Source organism: Cebidichthys violaceus, unplaced genomic scaffold (assembly GCF_023349555.1).
Source record: "Cebidichthys violaceus isolate CVI_PGR_0920_01 unplaced genomic scaffold, fCebVio1.0.p SCAF_8, whole genome shotgun sequence".
Classification (NCBI taxonomy): Eukaryota; Metazoa; Chordata; class Actinopteri; order Perciformes; family Stichaeidae; genus Cebidichthys; species Cebidichthys violaceus.
In genome coordinates, this window is record NW_027176964.1 from 10620764 (window position 1) to 10646406 (window position 25643).

The 25643-nt window shown below is 39.6% G+C and overlaps 2 protein-coding genes across 2 annotated transcripts in view; both read left to right on the forward strand.

The window, feature by feature from the left end:
* Nucleotides 1–1187: 1187 nt before the first annotated feature.
* atp6v0b (ATPase H+ transporting V0 subunit b) lies at nt 1188–9378 on the forward strand. Its single transcript, XM_068701429.1, has 8 exons — nt 1188–1437; nt 2150–2198; nt 3032–3115; nt 4387–4464; nt 4925–4994; nt 5118–5169; nt 6772–6962; nt 7212–9378. The coding sequence occupies exons 1-8, from the start codon at nt 1353–1355 to the stop codon at nt 7236–7238; spliced, it is 636 nt and encodes a 211-aa protein (XP_068557530.1). The 5' UTR covers nt 1188–1352; the 3' UTR covers nt 7239–9378.
* A 980-nt stretch (nt 9379–10358) lies between these two features.
* The window catches only part of b4galt2 (UDP-Gal:betaGlcNAc beta 1,4- galactosyltransferase, polypeptide 2), a 161112-nt gene continuing 145827 nt past the window's right edge, over nt 10359–25643 (forward strand). The window contains exon 1 of the mRNA XM_068737623.1: nt 10359–10797. The gene's annotated coding sequence lies outside the window, so the exon portion shown is untranslated. The remainder of the gene's footprint in view (nt 10798–25643) is intronic.

Sequence of the window (25643 nt, forward strand, 5' to 3'; positions counted from 1 at the left end):
TGCCTGTGTTGAAATGAATTAAGAGGAAAAGCCAGATTTTTGTTGTTGTCATTCTCACAGCAAAGATAGTTTGGAAATGTTTTTGTAAGGAATTCAAATAAAGTTTTTTTCTGTTATATATTTTTGTGGATGTGGAACTATAATAACAATGTTTTTGTTGTGAAGTGCAGACATGACGTTATAAAAATGTATCTTTATATAGTAATAGAAACTGAATATAACTGTTACAATGAATCAATCTGGACAAATATTTCCAAACAAATTATAGTGAAAACAAGTATAAGGATGTTTCACCATCGAGGCCACAGGAAGAGCAAATAATATTAGCGTCATCTGTTATGTTTTGTTGGATGGTATCGATGGAGAAGTTTGAAACAGAAATCGCTAGATTAGTTTGTAATCAAGTATCGAAGACAAGGTCCGAACTTTCCCTCTTGGTTTTTTCATTCCCTCATAAAAAAAATCAGTTTTTAACTTCTCAAGTGTACTTATTCACAGAATAAGTTCTATGTACAGCAGTATCTCATGTGACTCTTCTTTGACCATGTTTGTTAGTCAGTGCTTATCACACTGAAGTAAGTTTACTCTTTGATAAAGGACAATGCTTTTAATTTTGTTTCTAGTAACTCTCAGCTCACATTCTTATTTAACAATGTTAATTGCTCCCAAAAATATGAAACATTGTTTCATTTAATTTATAAGTTATGAGTTATCTAATAAGTGGGCAACTGATTTCCCAGTAGGCTATTCATCAATGTTTGGTACAAAAAAAGTGACTTGCTTTTTTGTTCAACAGAATTTATTTGTGGGGTGAGAAAAGGGGATTACTTTCAAGCAACCAAGGTGATACTACTTACTTGCCTATGTAAATGTGAAAGTTTAACTTCTAAATGTCTTTTTGATTTACTGTAGTTGTTATTTAACTAAAACTACAAGAGGGACATCTAGCGTCCGTAACACGCACTGCAGGGAGCTCTCACTCGGACGTATTCGGTTATAATACTCAAATCTCTAACGACTTAGCTGCACACCTTTTTTATTATGTGTATAGTGCATTGGGAATTTTTGTTATTGTCTGTGGTAACAGAAAAAGAATAAATACACATTTACTGCTAAATCGCTTCAGCAAGGTAAAGAAAAACTATAACCGGACGCAGCCCTCCGGTCTCCGGTCACATGCTAGTCAAGCTGGATCAGCTGACATCACCCAGCTTCTCCTTTCGATGCTCTAGTCTTCTCCATCGACCGTCTTAAAAACAGCATTATTTCGTTTTCTTAGCGTTGCTGGCGTCAAATTGTTGGATTTGAGCCGAGGATATCTCGCTGATCCCGCAGGTTAGACGGCCGGATAGATGCTGCTAGAGTGGATGATGAACGGACACGCTATTTTATACACGGGGGTCACTTTGGCCTTCTGGAGCACCATACTAATCGTCGGTAAGATTATATTTTTTCCTTTAAAACAAATCTGAATATTGGAATTAATGAATTAAATCTTATATCTTCTACACTTATGTAACAATGACCGTGTAGTCGGTCGTTATTTCTTCATGGAAAAGCGCTTTTTTTTTTTTGCGTTTGACAGTTACAATTTTGGACCTGGCTATATCCTGGGACGAGAGTCTCTGCGGCTGTTTCCATTTTGTTTGCTAGCTACTATCGATAGGTTAAAAATGGAGTTAATGTTATTCATGCATATTAGTAAATAATAACTTGGAGACGCCAAAATGCGTCCGCGTCAGAAGTCGCCAACTTAGCATTTATTGCCACCAAACGTTAAGCTAATGTCAGCTAACGTTAGCTCATATTTAACGTAATTTAACGTGGCTAAGCTAACGTTAGCTGGTTAGCTGTTCATGTAGCTTTAAAGCTACACAGCTGGCGGATTGGACACGGTCCCAAACAGGAACTGCAGCAGTTTTCACGTGAGAGTGAGCTATCACACCGAAGTGGGAACTTCTTTCCATGAATTTAGCACTGAAATGTGACACTGTTTCACACATAGTTCATTATTAATGCAGTAACACACTGTACATGTCTGTACTAAAGGGCTGTCACTCACACATACACCAAGCTTACTTGTAAATATGCATCTGAATGACCTTTTTTACACTTATAGGTTTGATTTAATATATTTTTGTTTCCATAGGTATCTGCTATACCATATTTGATCTGGGATTCCGCTTCGATGTGGCATGGTAAGCAATCTTGGAATAAAGCTACTTAGTTAAATAGTATAATTGGGGTAAGTTTGTGATAAAACAATGTTTAATTGTGGACCCAAACACTGGCACAATTAAGACTACTCAAGCCATATTTTTCATATTCTGCCATCTGTTAGAATTAGACGGTGCAGGAAAAGATATTATGTCGATATTCTTGTATGATTTAACCCTTCCTGACAACATTCCCTTGCAGAACATTCAATGTTAAAAGAGACGGTTTACATTTACAGTCACAAAACTACGTTGACTTTCCCTAGATCGCACTATGCTGAGAATATCACTATAGTGCAATGCAACAAATACCAGTTTCAATCAGTTTATTATGGCACTATGCTGTTGCAAAGCATTGCTTTTTATATTGCTGTGACAGGTTCAAGGCCTGCCCTTCTCTTTGTGAGGGTGGCACTAATCTGTCTTCACATGTTCAGTTCTTTTATATTATATGAAACTATAAAAAGTCAATGATAAAGTAATTTTACCCACAGAGACTTATCTCAACCTTGCATGTCGGTGTTTCATTGAATAGGCTAACGTCTGGCATCAAGTTTGCCGATGACATTGTTGTGGTTTTGCTTTTAGTTTGTGGGTAAATCATCATGTCAGGTGAAGATAGTGTAGATCATACACATTCTAACAGATTCAAATGAAGCGTAAGATGGCGAGGAAAAAGAAAAGCCAAACCTCTTTACCTCATGGCAACACAAACTGAGAAACACTGTTGCTTAAAACAAATGCGTTCATGTTTTGCTGCTTGTACACTTTTCCTTGTAAAGTGGAGTTCATCAGCTGTGCTTCTTTTCTTGCAGGTTCCTCACAGAGACCTCTCCTTTCATGTGGGCCAATCTGGGCATCGGCTTGGCCATCTCTCTGTCTGTGGTGGGAGCAGCCTGGTGAGTAGCTAACAAGGAGCACAGGTTACAGTGGTATGTTAGATGTGTGAGCCGGGTGTGGTGGTACGTGAAGACCTAGAATGCAGTAGTGTTTCATACAATGGTTTCCTCTTTCTTGACACACTCCAGAAAGTACATCATGTGGAAATGTGGAACTGGAAAATGTTAGAATTAGCCACAAAGGAAAATGCTTGAGTCCTTTTTTAGTGTCTGCAATTTACTGGTGAATCATAAACTAATGTGGCGGTTATAACAAAACACGTTTGATGAGCTTTATTTATAATTTATATATTTATAACAATTGGCTTCAGCGTGGCTCTGACAAACTGACTGATGCATAGACTCATGTCACCTTATGTCTTCTGTTAAAAGTGGCTCTTGAACGCACCGTAAAGACAGCTGAGGAACTGCAGAGGTGCAAACACTAGACACCTGTTTTTTTAAGAACATTTCAGAGAGACGAACAAAAGAAACTAGCCTGATAAAGACAACTTCCACACCACTGAATCCCCATCAAGTGTTTGATTATATGCCTGAATTACAAATTAAAAACATCTATGTATACATTTTTTTTTAATGTTTAGTTTGGCCTTGCTTTGCACTGCCATTTTCAGCCAGTGGTCTTTTGCTTATGGATGACAATAACTCGGATGAAAAATGTAGAGAAGCTGCCCCTAAATATGTGAAATCATTGAATCACCAGCGTGAACAGCCAGTAACTCTAACTCACTTCCTCTAATGCTGATTTACAAAGCAGAATCTGCTGAACAGCTGCAGATGACGGCAAATTAAAGTCACTGGTGCGATTACAAATGGCTAAAGACGACCGTTCAGCCGCTGTTTACTTTGTGTGTCGGGGACCAGACGTGTTGTATTTATACAGTGACTAAAAGTATTTACAGTTGACGCTAACGTTGTGTCTCTAATCTACATGTTAAATCACTGATTTAATTCATCATTAAATGGACATCATGCACATTACGTCATGTAATAGTTGCGTCATTCAAAATTAGTTTGAAGCACCATGTGTTCTCTAAAATTTTGTTTTTATGTAAACAAGATTTGATATTTGTTGGGTATTTCTTTTCAATAAGTGATATCTATTTAGTAGTTTTGACTTTAGTTTCCACTATAAAAGCATAAGCTCTAGAGGGTATTTGCTTGTGTGCAAACCAAGAAGTCAGTATTGTTTTTAGTGCTTTTTCTTAATCATTTGTCATCACCTGGTAGTTTTCTGTCATCTTATAAATGTTGTACTTTATGTTTTACAGGGGGATCTACATCACTGGCTCCAGCATCATTGGTGGTGGAGTCAAGGCTCCACGAATCAAAACCAAGAATTTGGTTAGGTAGGCTCATTCAAGAACTAAAAAGCTACATTCTGTCCAATTCCCCTCTATTTTTAGATGTTATCCTTTGTTTCTTTTTTGTGCTTTACGTGAAGTAGCTGCTGTAGGATTAGTAAAGTACTCCGTCTTTCTTTCCGTCCTTAAACTTGATGAGCTCAGCTGCATAGTTTTATCTAGGTAAACACACTTAAATATTGCTGCTAAACGAAGGTGGTTGAAATATCACATTTTTCATTTCATTTCTAACTTCCTGTAGACTCCCAAAATACAAAAAATAGTTTGTGAATGGATTCCTCATGGAAAAACGTAGTAGCCAATTAAATATCAGAAATCCACATCAAAACATCTGTAAACCTCTCAAATGAGAACTGCAGCTTTGTAGTGACTTGTGGGAACAAACTGCCCCTTTTTTAAGGCAAACACTTCTCTTACTTACTCTGTTTTTTATTTCTCCCTTCAGCATCATCTTCTGTGAAGCTGTGGCGATCTATGGGATCATCATGGCCATTGTAATCAGCAACATGGCCGAGGTAAGCGTTGTAGTAATGGGACAGAAAGCTTAATAACTAGTTTAATGGTATCAACAACGGAGCAAGGATGTTTTTGTTTTTTTGTTTTTTTTGGCTCTAAAAATAAACTCTTTCATCCTCTAGAACTTTAGTGGAACAACCCCTGAGACCATCGGGGCGAGGAACTACCAAGCTGGTAAGAAAACCCTCATCAAGCTCCTGAATACAAGACAAAAGACAAATATCCGTTCCAAAAAAATGTCAACACTGTAAAACGGCACCAGGAATTCACTGAATATGACAGAAATTGTACTATTCCAGGTGAATATTTCTCACCTTTTTTTTTAACGTGCATACATTTAATTTAAACATTTACGCTTCCAGCTGTAAACATATTTTAATGTAACTGGTTGCAAGTTAAATGCTTTAAATCAGAATAGAAGACAAATTCAATAAAACTATGAAAAATGCTTTAAAAATAACATGTTAAAGGGACAGTTCACCCCAAAATTAAAAAAAAATAATAATTTTGTTTTATCTGTAGTGCTATTTATCAATCTAGATTGTTTTGGTGTGAGTTGCTTGGTTTGGTGAGATGTCTGCCTTTTCTCCAATATAATCGAAGTATAGTATACTTATATAGTATATACTTGAGTGTGACGCGGCTGGGTTGAGAGTCAGTACTTCCAAGTCTGAGGTCACGGTTCTCTGCCGTTTAAAAAGCTGGATTGCACCCTCCGGGTTTGGGAATGTGTATGGAATCTGAAGAGGGAGCTGAGCCAGAAGGCGGAGCTCTAAGTTTAGCAGTCCATCTACGATCCAACCCTCACCTGTGGGCTGCTGTGTCACCTTTTGTATGGTGGCTGGGCTGAGCCTTAGAGAACGGTTGAAGAGCTCAGACATCCGGAGGGAGCTCGAAGGAGAGCCGCTGCTCCTTCCTGTTGAAAGGGGTCAGCTGAGGAGTTTCAGGCATCTGATTAGGACGCCTCCCTGTAGAGGATTTACGGGCACATCCACCTGGTACGAGGCCCTGGGGTAGACCCAGAACGCGCTGGAGGGACTATTTATATCTCGTCTGGGGACGCCTCAGGGTTCCCCAGGAAGAGCGGGGAAGTGTCTCCCCCTGATAAACGGATAGAAAATGGGTATATGGCACACGGATTGTGATGCTCAAAGAGCCCAACAAAAATGTACATTTAATAAAACTCAACAGCAATGTTGCCTTCCAGAAATCATGACCTGGTTACTCAAGATGAACCATTATTCTGAGCAGTTTCATGTAGATAACTATGGTATAAAGAAAATAGTTCCTCCATGAAATCCAGTGTCATTATATCGGAGAGATGGCAGACATCTCTATGGACTATATCTCCAAAATTAGATAACTCACCAAAACGATCTAGATCTGATTAACAACAGCACTGCAGGTAAGAGGAAAAATATGTATTTTTGTTTTTGGAGTGAACCGTCCTTTTAAGATATTTGCAACATTCAGTCTTAATAAGTATTAAACATGGATTGCTCACCTTATTTAAAAAATTCTAATGGATTTTGATAGATCTATTTATATATATCATTCACTCGTACAATATTATGCATGAGAAGATGGCAATATCAAAGATGTTAAAGCAATGAATATTTTAAGATGCTTCAAAATTGTCTCTCAGATTGAATATCAGCAACTGTTAGTCTCTGCTTTGGTTTCCAGACCTCGCAGGAAATTAGATTTCCTGTTGCCAGTCCCTCCGTGAGTTTTACACGCCGAGCTCTCTGACTCACTTGGTTTCCATCCTCCCAGGTTACTCCATGTTCGGCGCCGGCCTGACCGTCGGCTTCTCCAACCTCTTCTGTGGCATCTGCGTTGGCATCGTGGGCAGCGGAGCCGCGCTGGCAGACGCCCAGAACGCCAGCCTCTTCGTGAAGATCCTCATTGTGGAAATCTTTGGCAGCGCTATTGGCCTGTTCGGTGTCATTGTAGCCATTCTGCAGGTGAACGAGACGCGTCTTCACCGTCCGTCTTTCCTCCTTTTGGAGGAGATAACGATCCATGGCATTTAGCTGCAACAATGCTCAACAACAAAAGGCCTTTGTTTCAGACTTCTGAGAATTATCGTTGCTAAGACAGTAATTATTTCCACGAAAAGTCGAGATGGATCTATATTGTGTAGTCGTGATGAGTTCTCCGTTTTGAAATTGTATTAACTGGTTTCTTTTCTTTTTTTTCTTTTTCTCCCTCAGACATCGAAAGTAAAGATGGGTGACTAGAAGATGCATTCACATGCTGAGAAGATTAAAAAAAAGACACTGCTGGAAAATAAGACGGATTATTGTGTAAATACATCGTAAATTATTTAAATGTCTCTATTTGCCTGGTATTGTTTTTTTTACCCATCATTTATGCAAGAGTGGTACGTGCACAGCCGTCTGTCTTCTCTTCAGAGAAACATGAATGTTGAATAAGAGAAGTGAAGTTTAAAAAAGAAAAAAAGCTGGCAGTGTTTCATGTGCGTTTCCAGATTATAAATGATTGAACCTTCAGTTCAGTTTGATGAGTAGTACGAGCAGAATGTTCATGAATTGTAGGAATTTAGATGTCTCGTAACACCAGCCAGTCTGTAGTCTTAAGAGCTGTGAAGACAACGTGCAGCTTCATCAAATGGATTGAATTGCTCTCAAAACGTACAAATAGGTTTATAGCAGTTGGGGCAAATCCATGACGTATTTTTTTTTTTCTGACCACTCTTGGATAAACGATGAGTTTCAAAATGACACCGGAGAATTTGAAAATATTTCTGTGGGTGTCTGTTTGTGTGTGTGTGTATGCTGGACAAGTGATTTTTCTTTTTTTCATGTGAAGCATGAGGGTGTTTGCCATTGTGTTCATTACTGTAGCCTGGTCTGTCAGTCATCTTTTTGTTTTTGTTCTGCTAATAATAAGCAAGTGGTCCTTAATCCACACAGTGGCCCAATTACAGTATTGTCTAGGCCTCCCGCTGTAGAAGTGAGGGAGAATCCATGAAGTTTAGGATCGGAGTACTGATCTGGAATCACTAGTATGGTCGCTGGAGGGTTGGACGTGCTCTTTGGGAGGCCAGATAGTCGGATCACAGCAGCAGATCTAAATATGTCACCCTGTCGTTCGTTTCCTTAGTTCCTCAAAATGCTATGGAGCTCAGATATCTACATTTGAGACCAGTGAGCCTCCTGAACACAGCTGCCAGCCATAACTTCCTTGTTTACCCCCGAGTCTTCTTTATTTTGTTCGTTTTAACCTGGTTCCTCTTCAGTAGTTTTTACAAGGATGGGGTGGCCATGAAAGTGGATTGTTCAGTGTTGACTAGAGGGAAGCCAAAAGATTCTGGATACCCAAAATACTTTTGTTTTGTTTTTGTTGGCAGATGCTCAAGGTTAAGTCAAAGTTGCTATCCTATTTCTCAAGTCACTGTTCAACCTTAAATTATCTTCGACAGGAAAGGAATTTGCTTTAGAGAGCAGCTCTGTTACTAGTATTACCTTACAGTCTGTAGTAGTAGGTAATATTCCCTGTAGTATTAGAGGTCTTTAGGGATAATGCTTTCGTGTAGACTGCTCCTCTAACTTTGATTTTATGTAACCTCAGGTGGTCTGGCACGGAGAAAAACACAGACTCAAATACATAAACATCTTTATGGATGCAGGCTTTTTAAAATATCCTTATTTTACACAGAAATTCTACAAATCCTCACTTTTTTATTTTTTATTAAACTGTCTTGTTTTGAATGTACGTCTTAACATGTTAGCTGTACAAATCTGCGTTCCCAATATGTTCTAACATTCCTTAAAGAAGGTGTGTGTGTGTGTGTGTGTGTGTGTGTGTGTGTGTGTGTGTGTGTGTGTGTGTGTGTGTGTGTGTGTGTGTGTGTGTGTGTGTGTGTGTGTGTGTGTGTGTGTGTGTGTGTGTGTGTGTGTGTGTGTGTGTATAAAGCCGAGTTGTATTTGTGGGTTGAGTGCAATTTGAATGATAATATTAGACTTCTGCTATATCACGACAAAGCCATCGTCTCCAATCTTTTATGTAATTTGTCCCCTTAAACGCCCTCGTGGAGTTCTGAATGAGTACATTGAATCTTTAACACGGGGACACTGGACTGTCTTTGATATATGTAGACCTCCTCCCAAAGGTGTCAAAGCAGCAAGATCGCCTTCAAACCGAGATGTAACTCCAGCATTACTTTGGCAAACCAGGCTCTGTACCAAACCCCAGGCTTTCAGTGAGTGTAGTTGGTACCGTGTGTGCATTATGTTGATGTGATGGTGATCAGAAAATAAACTCTTTGTTTTTGACATTGTGTATGATGATAACAAAAACAGATCTTCCTTCTGGCTTCATAAATGTCCTTGAGAAAATAAAATTGTCCAATCAGGATCCTTGGTCTTGTTTTTTTTAAATTTATATCCGTGTTTGTGTTGTGGTTTTGCCGATCCTATAACGTATAAAGTGTCCAGTCAATGTGTTTACAGCCCACTGATGGTCCTGATTCCTGCAGGGATGTCTTGCTTCCACTAGATGGAGCAGAGAACCACAACATCTGTCCCCTTAAACTGGTGTTGTACACTCAGAACACTCACCCGAGGAAACAATTAGGCTCACATCTCCTGTTATTATTCAACACAATATTAATTTGTTAACCTTGTATGGTGTGAAATTAAATAAAACAGCATAGCATCAGTAAAGTTCATCTGATAATCATTATGGTTCTCAAACATTATTGTTCTGTTGCAGTTGACTGCTAAAGATCTCTTAATATCCAGTAATAAAGACCATATTTGTGAAGATCGTTGTGATGCCAGATTTTACATTAATGACTTATTAAAGAGAGCATTCTGAATAAATCAACAATCTATAATCTAATAAACAAATTCAATGAAAAATAGACTAAAGGTGTCTTAGTCAACCAATACCGTACAACCAATAAAAAAGCAAACAAAACATGACATAAAATGTTTATGTTGTACATTTAGATAGATGTGTATCCAGCTTGCCTGTTTTAAGCACTCTGTAATATTCATATTTAAAAGTTCAATTAAAATAAATGTGATTATTATTTAGATACCTTTTTAATTAAGACCCTGATTTGTGAATATCATTGGGACACTATTATAAACAGAGTAAAAGTGTTAATTAATTAAGACCATAATGATCAATTAGTCGACTAATTGAGTTTTTATTATGTTATCCAGTACAATAAAAATACAATGCGTTATCGATATTTAGAAGTAAAATAGTTCCCTATCTGTTTCGTTATAAAGTGACCAGCTTCCTTTCGATCAGATGAGCAGATGAAAAGAAGAAGAAAAAAAGAAATCGCATTTCTGGCCCACCCGGGCTTCCGTAGACAGCAGGAGCGGAGGGACCTGCTCGCTACCACAGCCCGAGAGCATCCTTTCTCTTCGCTTTCATATCACCCTCACCAAAACACAGCGGGATGACGGAAAATCATGAGGATAGCATCTCTCCACTCACCGGATTGCGCTAGAACATCGTTACGGGTTACGTTAGCCGTTTGGCTAGCGTAATGCTACACAACATGAGGCTTTCTTCCTGATGGAGAGCAGACATAATAGGCTGTCTGTGGAAATGAGAAGAATATAGTTATCCCGATGAACTGAGCTGAGCCGAGCCTCGAGCTTTTAGTGCTTTAAGAAAAAATTATACAAACATTTCTGGCAACAAAATGCTCTTTGACAGTTTTTTTTCTCATTATTTCACCCCCCCTCCTCGGCTGATGTGAATGGAACCAGTGGGGCTCCAGTGAAGAAGATGCACAGATAAAAGTCCTCAAAGGTAGGTTCTCTGTCTGCTTCCTGGGATGCATTGTTTTAACCAGCATCGCATGCACGCTTTTCCTTTGTTTCCATCCAACCTCCATACATTTACCCTGCAACCTTCTGCTTTTATTTATGCTTTGGAAATTATGGGAAGATGGTCGCGTGCACTGCCCCCTAACCCGCTTTTGTTATCGTGCACATTTCCACGTTACTAGCAGCATCTTTACACCCGCCATACTCTGCTTCACCCAGCCTCCCTGCACTGTTCTGCTACTGTAAATGAACCATCTCAGCATACAGACTGCTCAGGGGGAATATTCAGCCATGCAATACTGGCTTTAATTTAGAGCTTTAACTGCTTTTTAAATTCCTCTTTTTACAACAGCTGTCTGAAATTGCTGGCACTACCCCCCCCCCCCCCTCCTCTATTTCAAAGAGAGGATGCAAAGTCTATGGACAACAGCATCTCTCCTCTCATGGTCTGGTCACAGCACACTAAGAGCAAAGTGTGCACAGCCAGCGTTACAGTGGGGAAATGAGAGAGAAGAAGAGGAGGAGGAGGAGGAGGAGGTTGGGGGCTTCTCCATCATGAAGCTTAACTTAACCAGGCGTTTACACAGAAGCTCTGTACCTAGACCATAATCCAACCCGACATCTCTCTCATTTATGACACAGCATCTCTTTAGGGCTGTGGAGGATAAAGGAGCAAGTGGACTGGAACTACCTCGCTTTGTGATGTAACTAAGTTGTCCAGTGGCCTTTGGCGTTTGAATTTTTCATTTGTTTTAATGCTGTATTGTACAAAACATGTTCTAGTCATGTTAAGACCATGTTTTATACTTTTGACAGCAACTCAGAGATTTTTAAAATGTTTTAATTCAGTGTCTGTACTGTTATTTATAGTTTAAAAGTTACGCTAGCTGTATGGTGACATCTAAAGATTATCTTTTAGTATTAATTAATCTGTTGATTATCATCATGAAAAGCAGAAAGATGGAATAAGGCAATGCTTGGTATTTTAACTTGAAAATGGACTGAAACGATTACGATCAAAATACGCGTTTTTGTTTTTTTGTCAATTAACCACACTCCATAAACAGGGTAACCATCAATAAACCCCTGTTGTACAATAATCATGTATTCAACTCAATGAATGAGTTAATTAACACATATCATATGTGTCATCTGGTGCGTCTCTCATGTACTTGAATACGATCTGGAAGAAGGTTTCCCACTTGACAAAGAAATCTCAACTCCAGGACCAGTTCCTCGCTCCTTCTGGAGCTCTCGACTGTATCTCATGGTCATCACGGACAGCTTGTGTCTGCTCAGTTGTGGATTGATTAATGTTGCCTTGTCACAGCAGGAAAAGCAGGTGTTTGTATTACAATTAAAGATGGCTGAATTCCATTTGGCTTTCGGGTCCTGGTATTGTGCATGCTGGCTCATTGTCACGCTGTCTGCTACACGTAAATAGAACAGAGCCATCGTTGATGTTATTCGTAACACCTGTGCAAGTTAAAATGTCTGTTGTGGAAAAAAAAGCTCATTGAGTGGATTTGTAAGTCAACAGAAGTCAGGTTAGAGTTGCTCAGAATCATGAATCATCCACAATAAGCTCAAATCAGCTGATGAGGACCGTGTGATACGGTTGAAAGCTCCAGAACAAGCAGGTTAATGGATTTTGAGTGGTCATCGTTTTGTCAATTGGTGTTTCCAAGTTTCATGCAGCTTCAGTAAACCAGTTCAGAGGTGGTTATGGCGGTAGGCTGTGCACTAACAGGTGGCAGGGTGGTGGCTTTGTCTTTGTTTGTTTGCAGGTGTAACAGTGTTTGGTTGCTTGGTTATGTGCCCTTCTTAAAAAAAGATCTTACTGCCGTCATATATGCTCTAATGCGGAAATGCATCAGCTGAATTGTCAGCCTATTGATTGCAAATATCCTGTTGCTGTTATTTTCCTCTGGTGTGCTGCCTTTTTTCCTGTTGTTTGTCAGGGTTGACTCTGTGGTTCATCAAGCTATCCTGGAAGCAGAGTGTTCACAAAGGGTTGCAACAGCTATGTGTTAATTCCTTGCTTAGTTTGTATCCTAAATTCTTGGTACGTTGCATGGAAACATTTGTGAAACGGTACACTGGAAGTCACCGTAGCATCACAAGCTGTCGCATAACTGCCAAAAATCATTTCAAGGGGGCCTAGCAATATTAAACTGCCAATTATTTGTTTTTCTTCTTACATTGGAGATTTTCAAAGTTGTGTTCATGCAGTTTAGAACGAGTGGGAAACATCATGTTATGCAAACTTTTGGCTGTTAGCTGATAGTCAAACACACACTGTATAAAAAGCCAAAAGTGAGCGCATTTAGTTGTGCCATCACCAGGGGACGCTTACGAGTAGTGAGTGAGGAGTCAGTGGCAGTATAAAACAGGAAGAAAAAAAAAGTGTAAGTCACCGCAAACATGGGAGATCCTTGAGCATGCAGCCATAACTTTGCACCCAAAATGCTATGCGGTTTGCTGCTGCAGAATGCGAGATTAGCCTTGGACAGACACAGAGGTGCACACTCATTCGCGGATGCATGCATGCACACATGCACATGATCCTCCTGGCAGAGATACCATGGCAAATTATCAACTTATGAAGAGCTTGTGTAGAAATGTTCTCAGGGCTCTGATTACATTGTGCTGTTCCCTGACCTCTGACTGAGGGTTTATATATATCTTTATGATAAGAAGAAATAACTTTGGACAGCCTGTAAAAATGGTTCTTTCAGCCCAAAAAAAAACGTCTCCTGTGTGCTGTAGCCGGCTTGAGCGGAGCGTGTTATGTCATTGTTGCAACTGACTGTTTGGATCTGCTCTGTGTAAATATGATCAGCTCCTCCACAGTCACTTTTGCTCGGCTCAGTCCTGCACAGCTTGCTTCGATTTCTTTCATGAAGCCTTGTGTAGCTGGCCTAAACCAAACCGCATGTTTCACGTTGGATTCCTTAAGTTCATCACCTTGTCGGACAGGTTGGGATTTATTGTCACGTGAACCAACCCTGAGTAACCTCGGGGGCAAGTTAGGAGAGAAGAACACGTGTGTGTTTGTATTAGTCCTTTTGTTGTCTACGTTTGCTCACTTTCTCTTTTCTTTAGGCTGAAGTAAAGGTCTAACTATCGGCTTGAGGTCATTCTTACAGTATTATTATCACCCTTGGTGGACTTTCTCGCCTTTTATACTCGTTATTATACCATGTACCTTTCAATAACGGTTGCATATATTACCTCACTTGCTCTGAACGAACGCAAAAAACGTCAACATTAAACGCATCCGTGGTTCCGAGAAACAGCAACTGGGCTGGTTCAAACTTCTCCAATATCTATTTTTGTGAATTATGTCCATTACACAATATGCTAACTGAATGAGCATAAGAAACAAAATCAGTTTGATTGGATTGTTTTCTGTTGGAATGTGAACAATGCAGTGACGCGGCATGCTGTTTTTAGGTTAACTTTTGTAATTATTCCTGTTGCTCATTTTGAAATTGCAACCTGAGGGCTTAAGATCATAAACCACGTTCCTGGTTTTGAATCAGGCTTTGCTCCATCGTTCCATTTTCTCTTTCTGCCTTGTTTCCTGCCATGTCTCCACTATCACATTTTCATGAAAAGCACAAAATGCGCGCCATCCGCATGTGGAGCAGTGCTATTTAAAGCTATACTTTTTGGGAAACTGTAGACAAGCTGTGATGCCAAGAAGTAGTCCCGCAGGTGACCCCCTGTAAAAAAAAATAAATAAAAAAAAAGACAAGTCGAGCTACAGACGAGCCCAATAGTTAGTTACAAAATATGTCTTACCACTGTTTTCATTAGGCCATACTAAATGCTCAATATTCAAATTTATAAAGCAAAGAATCTCTCAGTCCCATCATTGTAGTTTTATCTTCAGCTAACTCATCAGTCTACTTTTCTTTTCAACATAGCTGCAGATACTGGGATGCATGTTGTTTTCTTTCTCACTTTGATAAATACTCAAACTCCAGCTATTCACCAATTAGCGTTACAAAAATAAAATGGTATCCAAGGACTCAGGTTTATTAATCCGATAGCCATTGGAAGCATAATTGGACAGTAGTGGCCCTAAACCTAATGTCCCACTGATGTTTTAAGCCCCAAAAAAAAGACACTCATTTAAATAAAATGTCTTTAAAACCCCTCACCAAATCCTCATCTCACTCCCTCTCCCCGCAATCCTTCTCTAGTGAAGCCTTCCTTCTGCCGAAGCACTTCATTTATTTCTTTGCTCCGTTGCCAAAAGAGCAGCTGGATCAGAGAGCGAGGGAGACAAAGAGAAAGAGGAGAGAGAGTTCATGATGTTTCCACTGTAGTTTATAGATTGTAGCTACACACGGGACTTTGTGGTATTTGCATAACAGGAGTGCTGCCTGCATGCTGACGTAACGCTGGTGGAGAATTCCTCGAAAGGCTCTCAGCCTCTCAGCCTCCGACTTTCCTCGAAATTAATTGTTGGCATCAAACACCGCTCCCTTCTGTCTCATCGATTTCATCTGTGTCTCGTCAATTTTGCCAAAACAAACGTACAAAAAGGGAGCAAGACTTTTTTTTTTTAAACAAAGCAGGGTGCACTTCTTCTTCAATAAAAGGGAGCAGAGAGGCAATGTGATATCAGACTTTTAAAAAGTCCAACCTCCTTCAGATCACAGACGACTGAGAGGCAATTTAATATCCGAATGGGCAGAGCTGAGGAGAGAAGAGTTGAGCACGCAGAAAGCTGGAGTTTTGTTCTGATTAGCTCGGCTTTTACTCTCTTCTCTTCTGCCTCCTCACACTCTTCTCTTTTACTCTTTTCCTCTTGGTTCTGTTAGTTGATGTCTTTGTTGCATCAGTGAAACGTGTGGACAAGTCCATGGGCTTCATTAGGGGAATTTTGTCAAACACGATAATCAGATAACCCAATTGACTGATCCCTCAGTCATTATTCCATACATAATAAACACTGAATAGTTATCGCTTTAGTGAGCTGTCATGCATACTCATGATTCATCAGCTGTAGTTTTACATTACTGTGATTTTGAAGCATAGCAGTTTATGTGGCAGTTTCCATTGTGGGAAATGCAAAGACAGTCTTAGTAAGATGCTGAACTAACAGGTGGTAACATTGTAGCCATGGTAGCAGCAGGATGTCGGTCGATCCAACACTTTGATCCAGAATAAAAACTCAAAAACATTGACGATACCTGACTTGTCCTCTGGTGCCATTATGAGGTTGACATTTGTGGGGTTTTTGTGAGATTTCTCAACAGTTATTAGATAGAGGGCTATGAAATTTGGTTCAGTATAGAAACTTTGACCTCATGACTTTTTAACGCCATCATCTATTGTTATTTGATTTATGTCCAAATACCTGCAAAACGTAACATGTAAACATGCGACACTAAGAAGGTTCACATGGTGAACTTTATACTTGCTTAACATCGGCATGTTAGCATTGTCCCTGCACCCTGGCGAGCAAGCTGATGTTAGCATTTGCTAGCTCAAAGTAAAGCCTCACAGAGCAGCTAGCATGGCTGTAGACTCGTAGTTGTGGTCTGCAGAAGCCATCTGAACAATTTCAAGGCGTGCAGAGTAGGGTTGGGTACTGAAAACCGATGCCAATACTACCGGACCGGACCGGACCGGACCGAAACGCAACGCAGATTTCGGTGCTTCCTTTTGGTGCCTGAGCTGACTGAAATACGTTCGGTGCTTCCTTTCGGTGCCGAGGCAAATATGCTCATATTTCTGCAAAAGAATTGCTGAAGTGTATTTATATTTATTTAAGTATACTGTAAACTGTTGTTAACAGTTAATATACTGTTCATAGTTTGAAGTTAAAAAGTTTGAAGCTGTAGTTTGAAGCCAAGTGTTTTGTATTTATTTATATTTATAGTATACTTCAAACAGTTAATATATTGTTCAATTTGAAGAAAACAACTTGCCTTGGCAATAAAAAAAGCCTTTCTTTAATGTCGTCAATCGTCGTTTTGTGTGTTTGTTTTTTTAAACTATCGGTTCAGGCACCGTTTAGGCACCGGTATCATTTTAAAAGTATCGTTTTAGCACTGGTATCGGAAAAAACCCAAACATTACCCATCCCTAGTGCAGAGGGGATGGTGGGGGGGGGGGGCATATGCATTCATAAAGGCTAAATAAAGCTACCATTTCAAAATCTAAGAAAACATGAATTGATCAAAGACAAGCACTCGAATATGAAAGAGCAATAACAAGCGCTAAATATATTTCAAATTTATGAACGATGGCGCTAGAAACAGCTGTTTTTCTCTCTCTCTCTCTCTCTCTCTCTCTCTCTAAAAACCATGAAAAGCAAGCAGGGTAAGAAACCAAACTAAGACACCGTGTTCTGTCTATCGATGTCCTCCGCTTCCTTCAGTACTACGGACAGCGCCGCACCCTCAGCAAAGAACAAACAGAGCTGTCCATGGTTCTGAAACACCGTCATTAATTAATCAATTAATTAATTAGCAGCAGTCAGATGTGGTGACGTCTACCAATATCGTTTGGCTCGCTGAAAGTACAAGTTTTGAGAAAAAACACTGACACAATTCAGGTTTTTGATATTTCGTCAGACCAAAATGTGCACGCGCCTATGCTGCCAGGTCCTCCCACCTTTACGCTCTATGCTCGTAGCATTTATTGTTCATGAAATGAAATTGTTCCTGACTCTGTTCCTGCGAGAATAACTCCCAAAGAGAAATGATGTCATGTTTATAAAATGACTTCTCTGGTCTATGGGAAAGGTACACAAATACGTCATCTCCACGGCTTAACCATTAATAATACAAACAGTCATAATCAACATTGTTGTTAGAGGTGTCTTGTTTAACAGTTTTACGGGACGCTAGACAGACAACAGCTTGGAGTTTTATGGCCGAACTCATGGATGTTAACTAGCTATGGATGATTAAATTTGCTGGCGACCGTTATCATTGCAGCTGGCAAAATCAACATCCAGCGGCTAAAACAGGATATGGTTGTTGAATTCAATTATGATATGAAAATTGCACTCTTCCAAATTGAGATTTCAGATGGATCTGTGCTCTTTGTCTTTCTCTCTGTGGTTCATATTTACAGTATTGATAAAATTACAGGCCTATTGAATTTGCATCAACAAACATCTATCAAAGCGGCAGAAACAAAGTACAAATCATGAAGCTCTGTCAGTATAAACCCGGCTCAATGTAAACACAGTGTTGTCTCAGTCCTACGTACCTTCAGACTGGACTGATCCATGATTTAGGCGTGCACCTCTGACAGCAGTGGATCATGTGATGTACCCTTTGGCCTGGAGCTATCAGACCCATCGAGAACAAATCAGAGGTTATCATGGGACAACTGTCTGCTGCAGGCTCCACGTTGGGCTTTCTTCTGTGGCTTTGCTGAAGCAGATATTAGCTCTCGTACAGTTCAGATTGATATGGTTGGGTGTAGGACTACAAGTAATGGATATGTTGATTTTTTTATCAATATATTGGCTATTGTCCAGATGCAGTCAATAAAAGAATTGTATGGTAAAAGCATGATTAATGGGCTAAATTATTATTTGAAAAATCCATATGGTTGTTATTTTCGAGCAACCAAGCAATATTTTTTTTTTCAATGACATATATTAAGTGACTTCAGCTTCTGTGTCTGTTGAAAATGACATAGATGGGATGGAGTTATCAGTCACTACTTTACTGCTTTATTGCAAAATAAACTGGCCTCCCAAAATATAAAATGTGTCGCACAAACACAAGTCAAGCTCAGTAATGAAATTAAAATGAGCTCAGACAGATTTTCAGGCTACTGATGACCTTTTCATCTTTGTAGCAGTGTTGTAATCAAGACCACACAAACCGAGACCAAGTCCTGACCAAGAACAGAGAGCAGTGAGACCGAGACAAGGACAACACTTTGAGGGGATTAGACTGAGCCCAGATGGAGATTGGACTAGTGCGAGACCAAGACCGATCTTCAGTACTACAACGCTGCTATGTAGACTAAAGCATTACTTGAAACCACTCTGAACCGAGGTCTTATTCAGTAATTATGTTATAGATTAATTGATGTTAAATGGCACATATAATCCATAGAACAGCTGTAGGTGTAAACAGGTGTCTTTTTCACTTACTGTTACATATCACTTCAGCCCGATCAATATCATTTATTTCCTTTTGTTTGTGTCTTTTTCACAGGCTCCCTCTGACATTTGTTTTTTCTGTAAAGATGAGGGAAAAATTCAGTAAACCGCTGAATCCGGTCAGTTAATGAACGCTGAGCGGTCAGCGTTGTGGTGGAGCGGAGCGGCTGATTCACTCATGACGCACCATCACTCGTCTCCACAACGCCGAGGCTCCATCAATGCTCTCCGACTCCGTGGCGTATGATGCGTCCTGACTGACATACTGGTCCTCTCATACACGTGATAGTGGGCTTTCTTGGGTGTTGTGTTACATAACACAATTATTTTATTTTACAATTTTATACATATTAAACAGCCTAATCAATTTCAGGTGGTCTGAATCCCAGTATTTTCTTAATTTGATTGAGCATTTTTTCAAAGTTGCATCATGAAATATCTTTCTTTTTTTTCTGAGCGCCAATCCAAATATATTCACAGTCTATATTCACAAACAAAAACCAGCAAATATTTACAGTCCAAACCAGTTTTTGTTTTTTTTCTTTTATTTTTGCTTAAAAATCCAGCTAAACTCATCAGAATAGTTTCGGGTTCATTTTCTCTTGATCAACTACGAATTGTTGCAGCTCTATTTGAAGATGTGAAAATTTGTGAGCCAGATTATATTTGTGCATCTGATATGTTTAACATGTAAATGAGCTGTGGTCGTACAACAAGATTATATTATGTTATAATCTTGGCTGAAACAGACAGAGGTACAATATGACACAAGGTTATTTTCTTAACTCCAGCTACAGTATGTTGTATTGCTACCATCATGCCCTGCTTCTTAGTGACGTGACCCAGATCCTTCGTAATGACAGTGTGTAGTGTGCTCTGTCTTTGTCTCTCTGTTTCCAGCCCCCCCCCCCTCTCCATTTTTATGATATCACTCAGTTGGGGAAATAAATCTTCAGGGCTGACCCGGCTGGACTGTGGTTTTCTGTGAAAATTGATTCGTAGTGTTAAAAAAAAAAATATTTTTTTTTGTAGACTTAAGATTAACTGCAATACCTCTGACTGGATTTCAAAATTGTAAATATACAGATACATAGTGACCTGTTTTTGTGCACAGTGAATGTAGACTGAGCTACTTTTCCTAATGCATTAGTCGACAGTGTTGAAGGATGACTTATGTTCGTCCCACTGTGCACCGGTTGGTTTGTGGGGGATGAACTTGCCCACAGCAAGATGTGCTGGAGCCATGAGAGAGCTCCAAAGCTCCACGCTATCAAGTGTAGCATGGCTAATGCATTTTTGATAAGACCGGGAGGGCTGGGTTGTAGGTTAAAAAGCAAGGGGCTCAAGAGAGAGAGAGAGAGAGAGAGAGAGAGAGAGAGAGAGAGAGAGAGAGAGAGAGAGAGAGAGATTGCCTTTACACCAAGACTGTCAATAACTTTGCAGTCTTTTTTTTTAATTTCTAGCTGCTTTGTTACAGTCAAATATGAAGAGATATTACATTCACATTGTTAAAACCTGCAATAACAATGTAACAACACCAGCTTATTATATCACCTATTCACTCCTTTAGCTCTGTTTTAGTCTCCACCAACTCCTGAGATGTATCTGTCTCTAGCTGCTTAATGCTCCACTATGTTCACCAGCTAGTCTCTAACTGTCTGCAGTTTGGTGCTGAGAAGGTTGTGTCCAGTGGGTTTTTAGAGCATCTTCATTGAAACAGCTAACCTTTGTGGCTGAATACGACGTTATGGGAGCAGTGAGAGCATCCAGAACAGTTTGGCTATAGTTCAATCGGTTCATCCTTGAGTCCAAGTGGAACTTTGTGGTAAATTTGAAATGATTGATATTGCGTTCAAGAGAATGGACGGGGCTCACAGAAGTACGGTTTACCCAGAAACATGATGCCATAATGCTGTCGGAGATGCGAAGGCAAAACATTTTTTATACAATTCCTGTTCAGTTTGGTGATAATTCTCAATAGGTTCATCTCTAGTGACACCTTTCACATACAAGTAGTGATATGATCCACCATTAGCATGAAAATATGTATTAAAGCTGCATTAATAGCCGAAGAAAGATAATACAAGTGGTCAGCCGTAAGTAGCTGTCAAAGCTTCACAGACGAAGTAAATCTCTACACCAGGATGAAAGTGTTATCTGTTGTCTTCCACATCAGTTGGTAAAGATGAGTATATAAAATAAACAAAACAAGGCAGCCTGAGGGCTCCACTGGGAACATATGCTAAAGTTCTGCTGAAGAAACACTGAGATAGAGACTAAGGATGTAGCTGTGTGTTTGTGTGTGTGTGTGTGTGTGTGTGTGTGTGTGTGTGTGTGTGTGTGTGTGTGTGTGTGTGTGTGTGTGTGTGTGTGTGTGTGAAGCATCTCTCAGTGCTGCTGGGAAAGAACGGCCTTCTGCTCTTGCATTAAACCTTATTACAAATGATCAATGATGATGTTACTGACAGGAAAATCAAGGCCTGTGTTGCGTCTCATATTCTTCGTTCATTTGACGAGCTCTCTGATACTAAATAGATAGAAATACATTATGTGGAGGAGTCGACCTCAGGCAGTACAACTGTATTACTTAACATTCAAACAGCCCATCTTCAATTCATCCCTCTGCAGTCAAAGATTGATGTTCTTTTTGCATCTACACCTGATTCACAGCTTTCTCTCGACCCTAATGCTCAGGCCTCCATCATGTCATCGCTCTTTGATCTTCTGCCATGTTCTTCAGCAGGGTTGTTTGTGTGCCCTTGAGCATGACACTGATCTCCTAACAGCTCCAGGGTGGCGGCCCTGTACCTCACCCTGAAGCCAGACTAATACCTCCTTGCATAAATTGTTAAAAGGTCATTTTTTTGTGTGAAGATAATTCTGCATTGGATGGGCGATGTGGAGCCTGTGAAGCATTATGTTACCTGGCTGAGACTCACCTGGTAGGAAGGCGGGCCTGACACAGTTAGAAGTGTGAGAACAGCTGAGAGAACAGGTGGAGATTGTAAAGAAACAATAGAATGTGTTGGAAGAAAACCAGAGGGGTTTTTCATTATGATTATGCAGCGTCAGACTTATCTGGAATCAACCAAAAATACTTAACTGCAGTAAAAGTCATTGATGGCTTTTGTATAAAGGTGCCAATCCATCTGCACTGCTTTTAAAAGTTTCAGAAATGAAAGAAAATGAACTAAAGAGCAATAATAATCCCTGGTTATTAGCTAGTAACTCAAAGTGCCGATACATTTCTTTTTACATAACTGGTCTCATGCTCCTATGGTGCAGTGCAGGCTGCAGAGTTGCCAGCAGCATTAGATATAGTATGTCACTGTATGCCTGTAATAGATAATGTTCTGTTCTAGACCTGAAACCATTAGTATGTTGACTGAGAATGAATCGGCATCAATTTAGATATTCAATTATATGATAAAAGAGCATCTATCACTACATTCAGTGCTTCTATACATTGTCATTATTACGATCAGCAGATAACATGTTACAGAGCATTTCTGAATTTGCCAACTTTTGGTCGTCTTGATAACAAGAACACTCAGATTATAGACATGCAGTTCACACATATTAATCATGATGCAAACACATCTCACACGCGCGTTCTGTTGACTCCTTTTGTGTTCCTGCTGTGGAGAATGTGATGCACGGCTGCACTTGAGAATATTTGACAAGTTTGGAATGAGAGGTGGCACTGCACAGACGCACTGCGATACAGCATGAGTGGAAGAAAGAATTAAAACAATATAATATCAAATAAAATGCACTTACAGATTCCTCACATCACACATTAACATTCACTGATTCTGCGCTCCGCTGTGGACTTCATGGACTGAAGGTGAGGAACTTAAAATTGCCCAGGTTTGCTTTTGACCCTTTGGCCCTGCTTATACTGCATCTAAAGCTGAACTCAACCCACACATGTTCCAGTGGAGCTGAGCAGCAGTTAACAGTGGAGGATTAGAAGTCTCTAGAGCAGCTCTCTGACTAAACTTTTTAAATGAAACCATCTGACCGGCGGAAGAGACTGGAACGGTTCCTGTTCATTGCTATAAATGTGGGCATTGTGATTTATAAAAGGATAAAATCCTTAATGTTGTCCCTTCACATTAAAAGCCCTGAGTTCAGCCACAGACCATCTCTCCTTCCAGCATATGCTTGCTCTCGACTCGATGAATTATGTACCCGCACAAATTACCAGTCTGGCCACCCGTCTGGCAACCAATTAAAATTTTAAGATACAGATGTTGTAGACGTTCTGCGAGCTTTAGTTGGCACTTCATCTGAATGTACTTTTTGATACGTGTGTGTGTGTGTGTGTGTGTGTGTGTGTGTGTGTGTGTGTGAGAGAGTGTGTGAAAGTGTGTTAAGTCTGAAAGTGAGGCATCCGTTACGTTTATGTGACAAGAACAGGAATTATTAAACAAGTACAGTGTCTTAAAGAGGTCTTTTAAAGCCTGCGAATGTTCATGTGCGTGCTGAGGTGTGTCAGCCTATAGACTGCAACTTAATGTCTGGATTGGACTGACTGCACTTTGTGACAGATTAGTTTGAACATATACACACTGTCACTGGATCATGTTAGGGCTACACAGTTTATCGTAATCGTATCGAAATCTCAATATGGCCGACTCTCAGTATTTGTTAAAGGCAAAATGTGTGTCAAAATACCATTTTATTATTAAATAATGTTCCACAGACTTAAGGAAACATCTTTGTTTGGTACTAATCCCAGCAAAAATCTCACTATAACTCACATCATTTTTATTTTTTTTATATTTTCAATTGATATTTAATATTTTTCATCATTAACATTCCCTCCAATGTCGCAAACCATATTGCAATTGCAATATCAGTCAAAATAACTGCAGATCTGTATTTTTTCAAAATTGTTCATCGCCAAATCATCTACATGTCTTATATCCTTCGAGTTAATCTTACATCTGTGCACCCTCTGTAGCGTTTCAGGGCGAAAATGCTGTAAAGTTCCACTTCCTCTACTGTACATGTGTCATTCAGGTCTGTCAGGGTCACAAAGCCTGAAACCACAGGACTTTAACTAAGCCCCGCAATGTTATTAAAATGTAAATTTCAGGGCTGCACCTTAAAGGATGAACTTGACTAAAAAAATAAAAAGTTTAACATTCAGAAGAGCTTTTTTAAGAAAAGCAGCACATTTTCAGATCAATAATAAGATACTAAATGAAGACAAACAAAAAAAGAGAACATTTAGATTTTACATTCGGAAGACACTGATATAGATTAAAGTTCAGAGCTCCGTTCTTTGGCCTCTGGCTTTGAGAGATCTCAAACATTAGTTTTCATTGCCGTATTTATGCCTACTTGATTTTCTCTTCACCAAAAAACATTTCAGCCTACAGATGGCAAGTTGCATGAATGCATGCTGCGATAGAATCAGTAGTTTTATCAAGTGAGGCATGTTTTCTGCTGTCCTTATGCTCTCTGTTGTGCCCCAATAGTCACAATATTTCCCTCCACTGACTGGTGCTTCCTGAACATACTGTTTATTTCCTGATGACAAATACAGTGCTGTGCAAAGAGAGCGTTTTTTGGAAATGTACAATCCCTGTGCCTCCTGTCACAGCTGATGGCAAACAACCTGAAAAGGTGTGAAGAGTTTCCCCTGGCAGCGCATTTCAAAATATGAATTCAAAATGATGTTACCCGGGTGAAACGGGGAACAAAAAAAATCCCCAAATGTTTTTTTCTTCAAGTCTCACTTACAGATGCATCACAGTGTTTCCCCTCTGACTGTGTGTTAGTGTCGTTGGATGAATGTTTTTATGTTGTGATAAATGCAGCACCTACTCGTGGAAAGCCAGAAGGCTGCATTTGGACAGTATTTGAAATTGTCTCATAAGGGCACCAGTCCATATTTAAATGATGAGTTCAAAGAGCTCATTTGGCTTCTAGCTCGTCAAGAACAGAGGAGTGGGATGATCAAGAGCAACACATGAAAACAAGAAAAACACATTAACACAGAAATATATTCCCCCTACATTTGCAAACACGAAATAGAAATGACACTCTGTTAAGTTTCATGTTTAGTTTTCTTTCCCCTCTCTTTCAGAGGTCAGTTGACCCCCGTATATTTAAAAATTCTATTTAAAACTTTGGCGAAGAAACATCTTAAATTCTGGTTGAAGCGGTGCTTGAAACAGTCTTCTCTTTCACTTTGTACCCAGCTCTTATGTGAAAACATGCCAAAACATCGTCCTAACTGGAGATGTTCTGTAGAAGAAGATAAAAGCAGCTGACAGTTTCAGCACCAATGACTAACATACATACATAAGAAGTGGATGTAGTCGCCGTGACGTCACCCACTGGTTTGTAGGCCGCGGTTATGAAGCCTCGAGTTCGGCATTTTGGCTATCGCCATCTTGCTTTTTTACAATCAGTGAATGTAAGTGACCATATTTGGACTGCAAATAAGCATACCTTGCTTTATGGTCTATGTTACTCTAAATAGGATTATCATTTACTAAATGGACATTATGTTGTATTAAAGAAGACTTGAAACTAGCGATTTAGACCATAAACTCATGTTTACGATGTTTACTGAGGTCATAAATCAAGTTAGAAATAGGGTAAGCTTTTCAAAGACTTCTGGTATCAATCTTCTTGTCTAACTATCGGCAAGAGAGCGGACC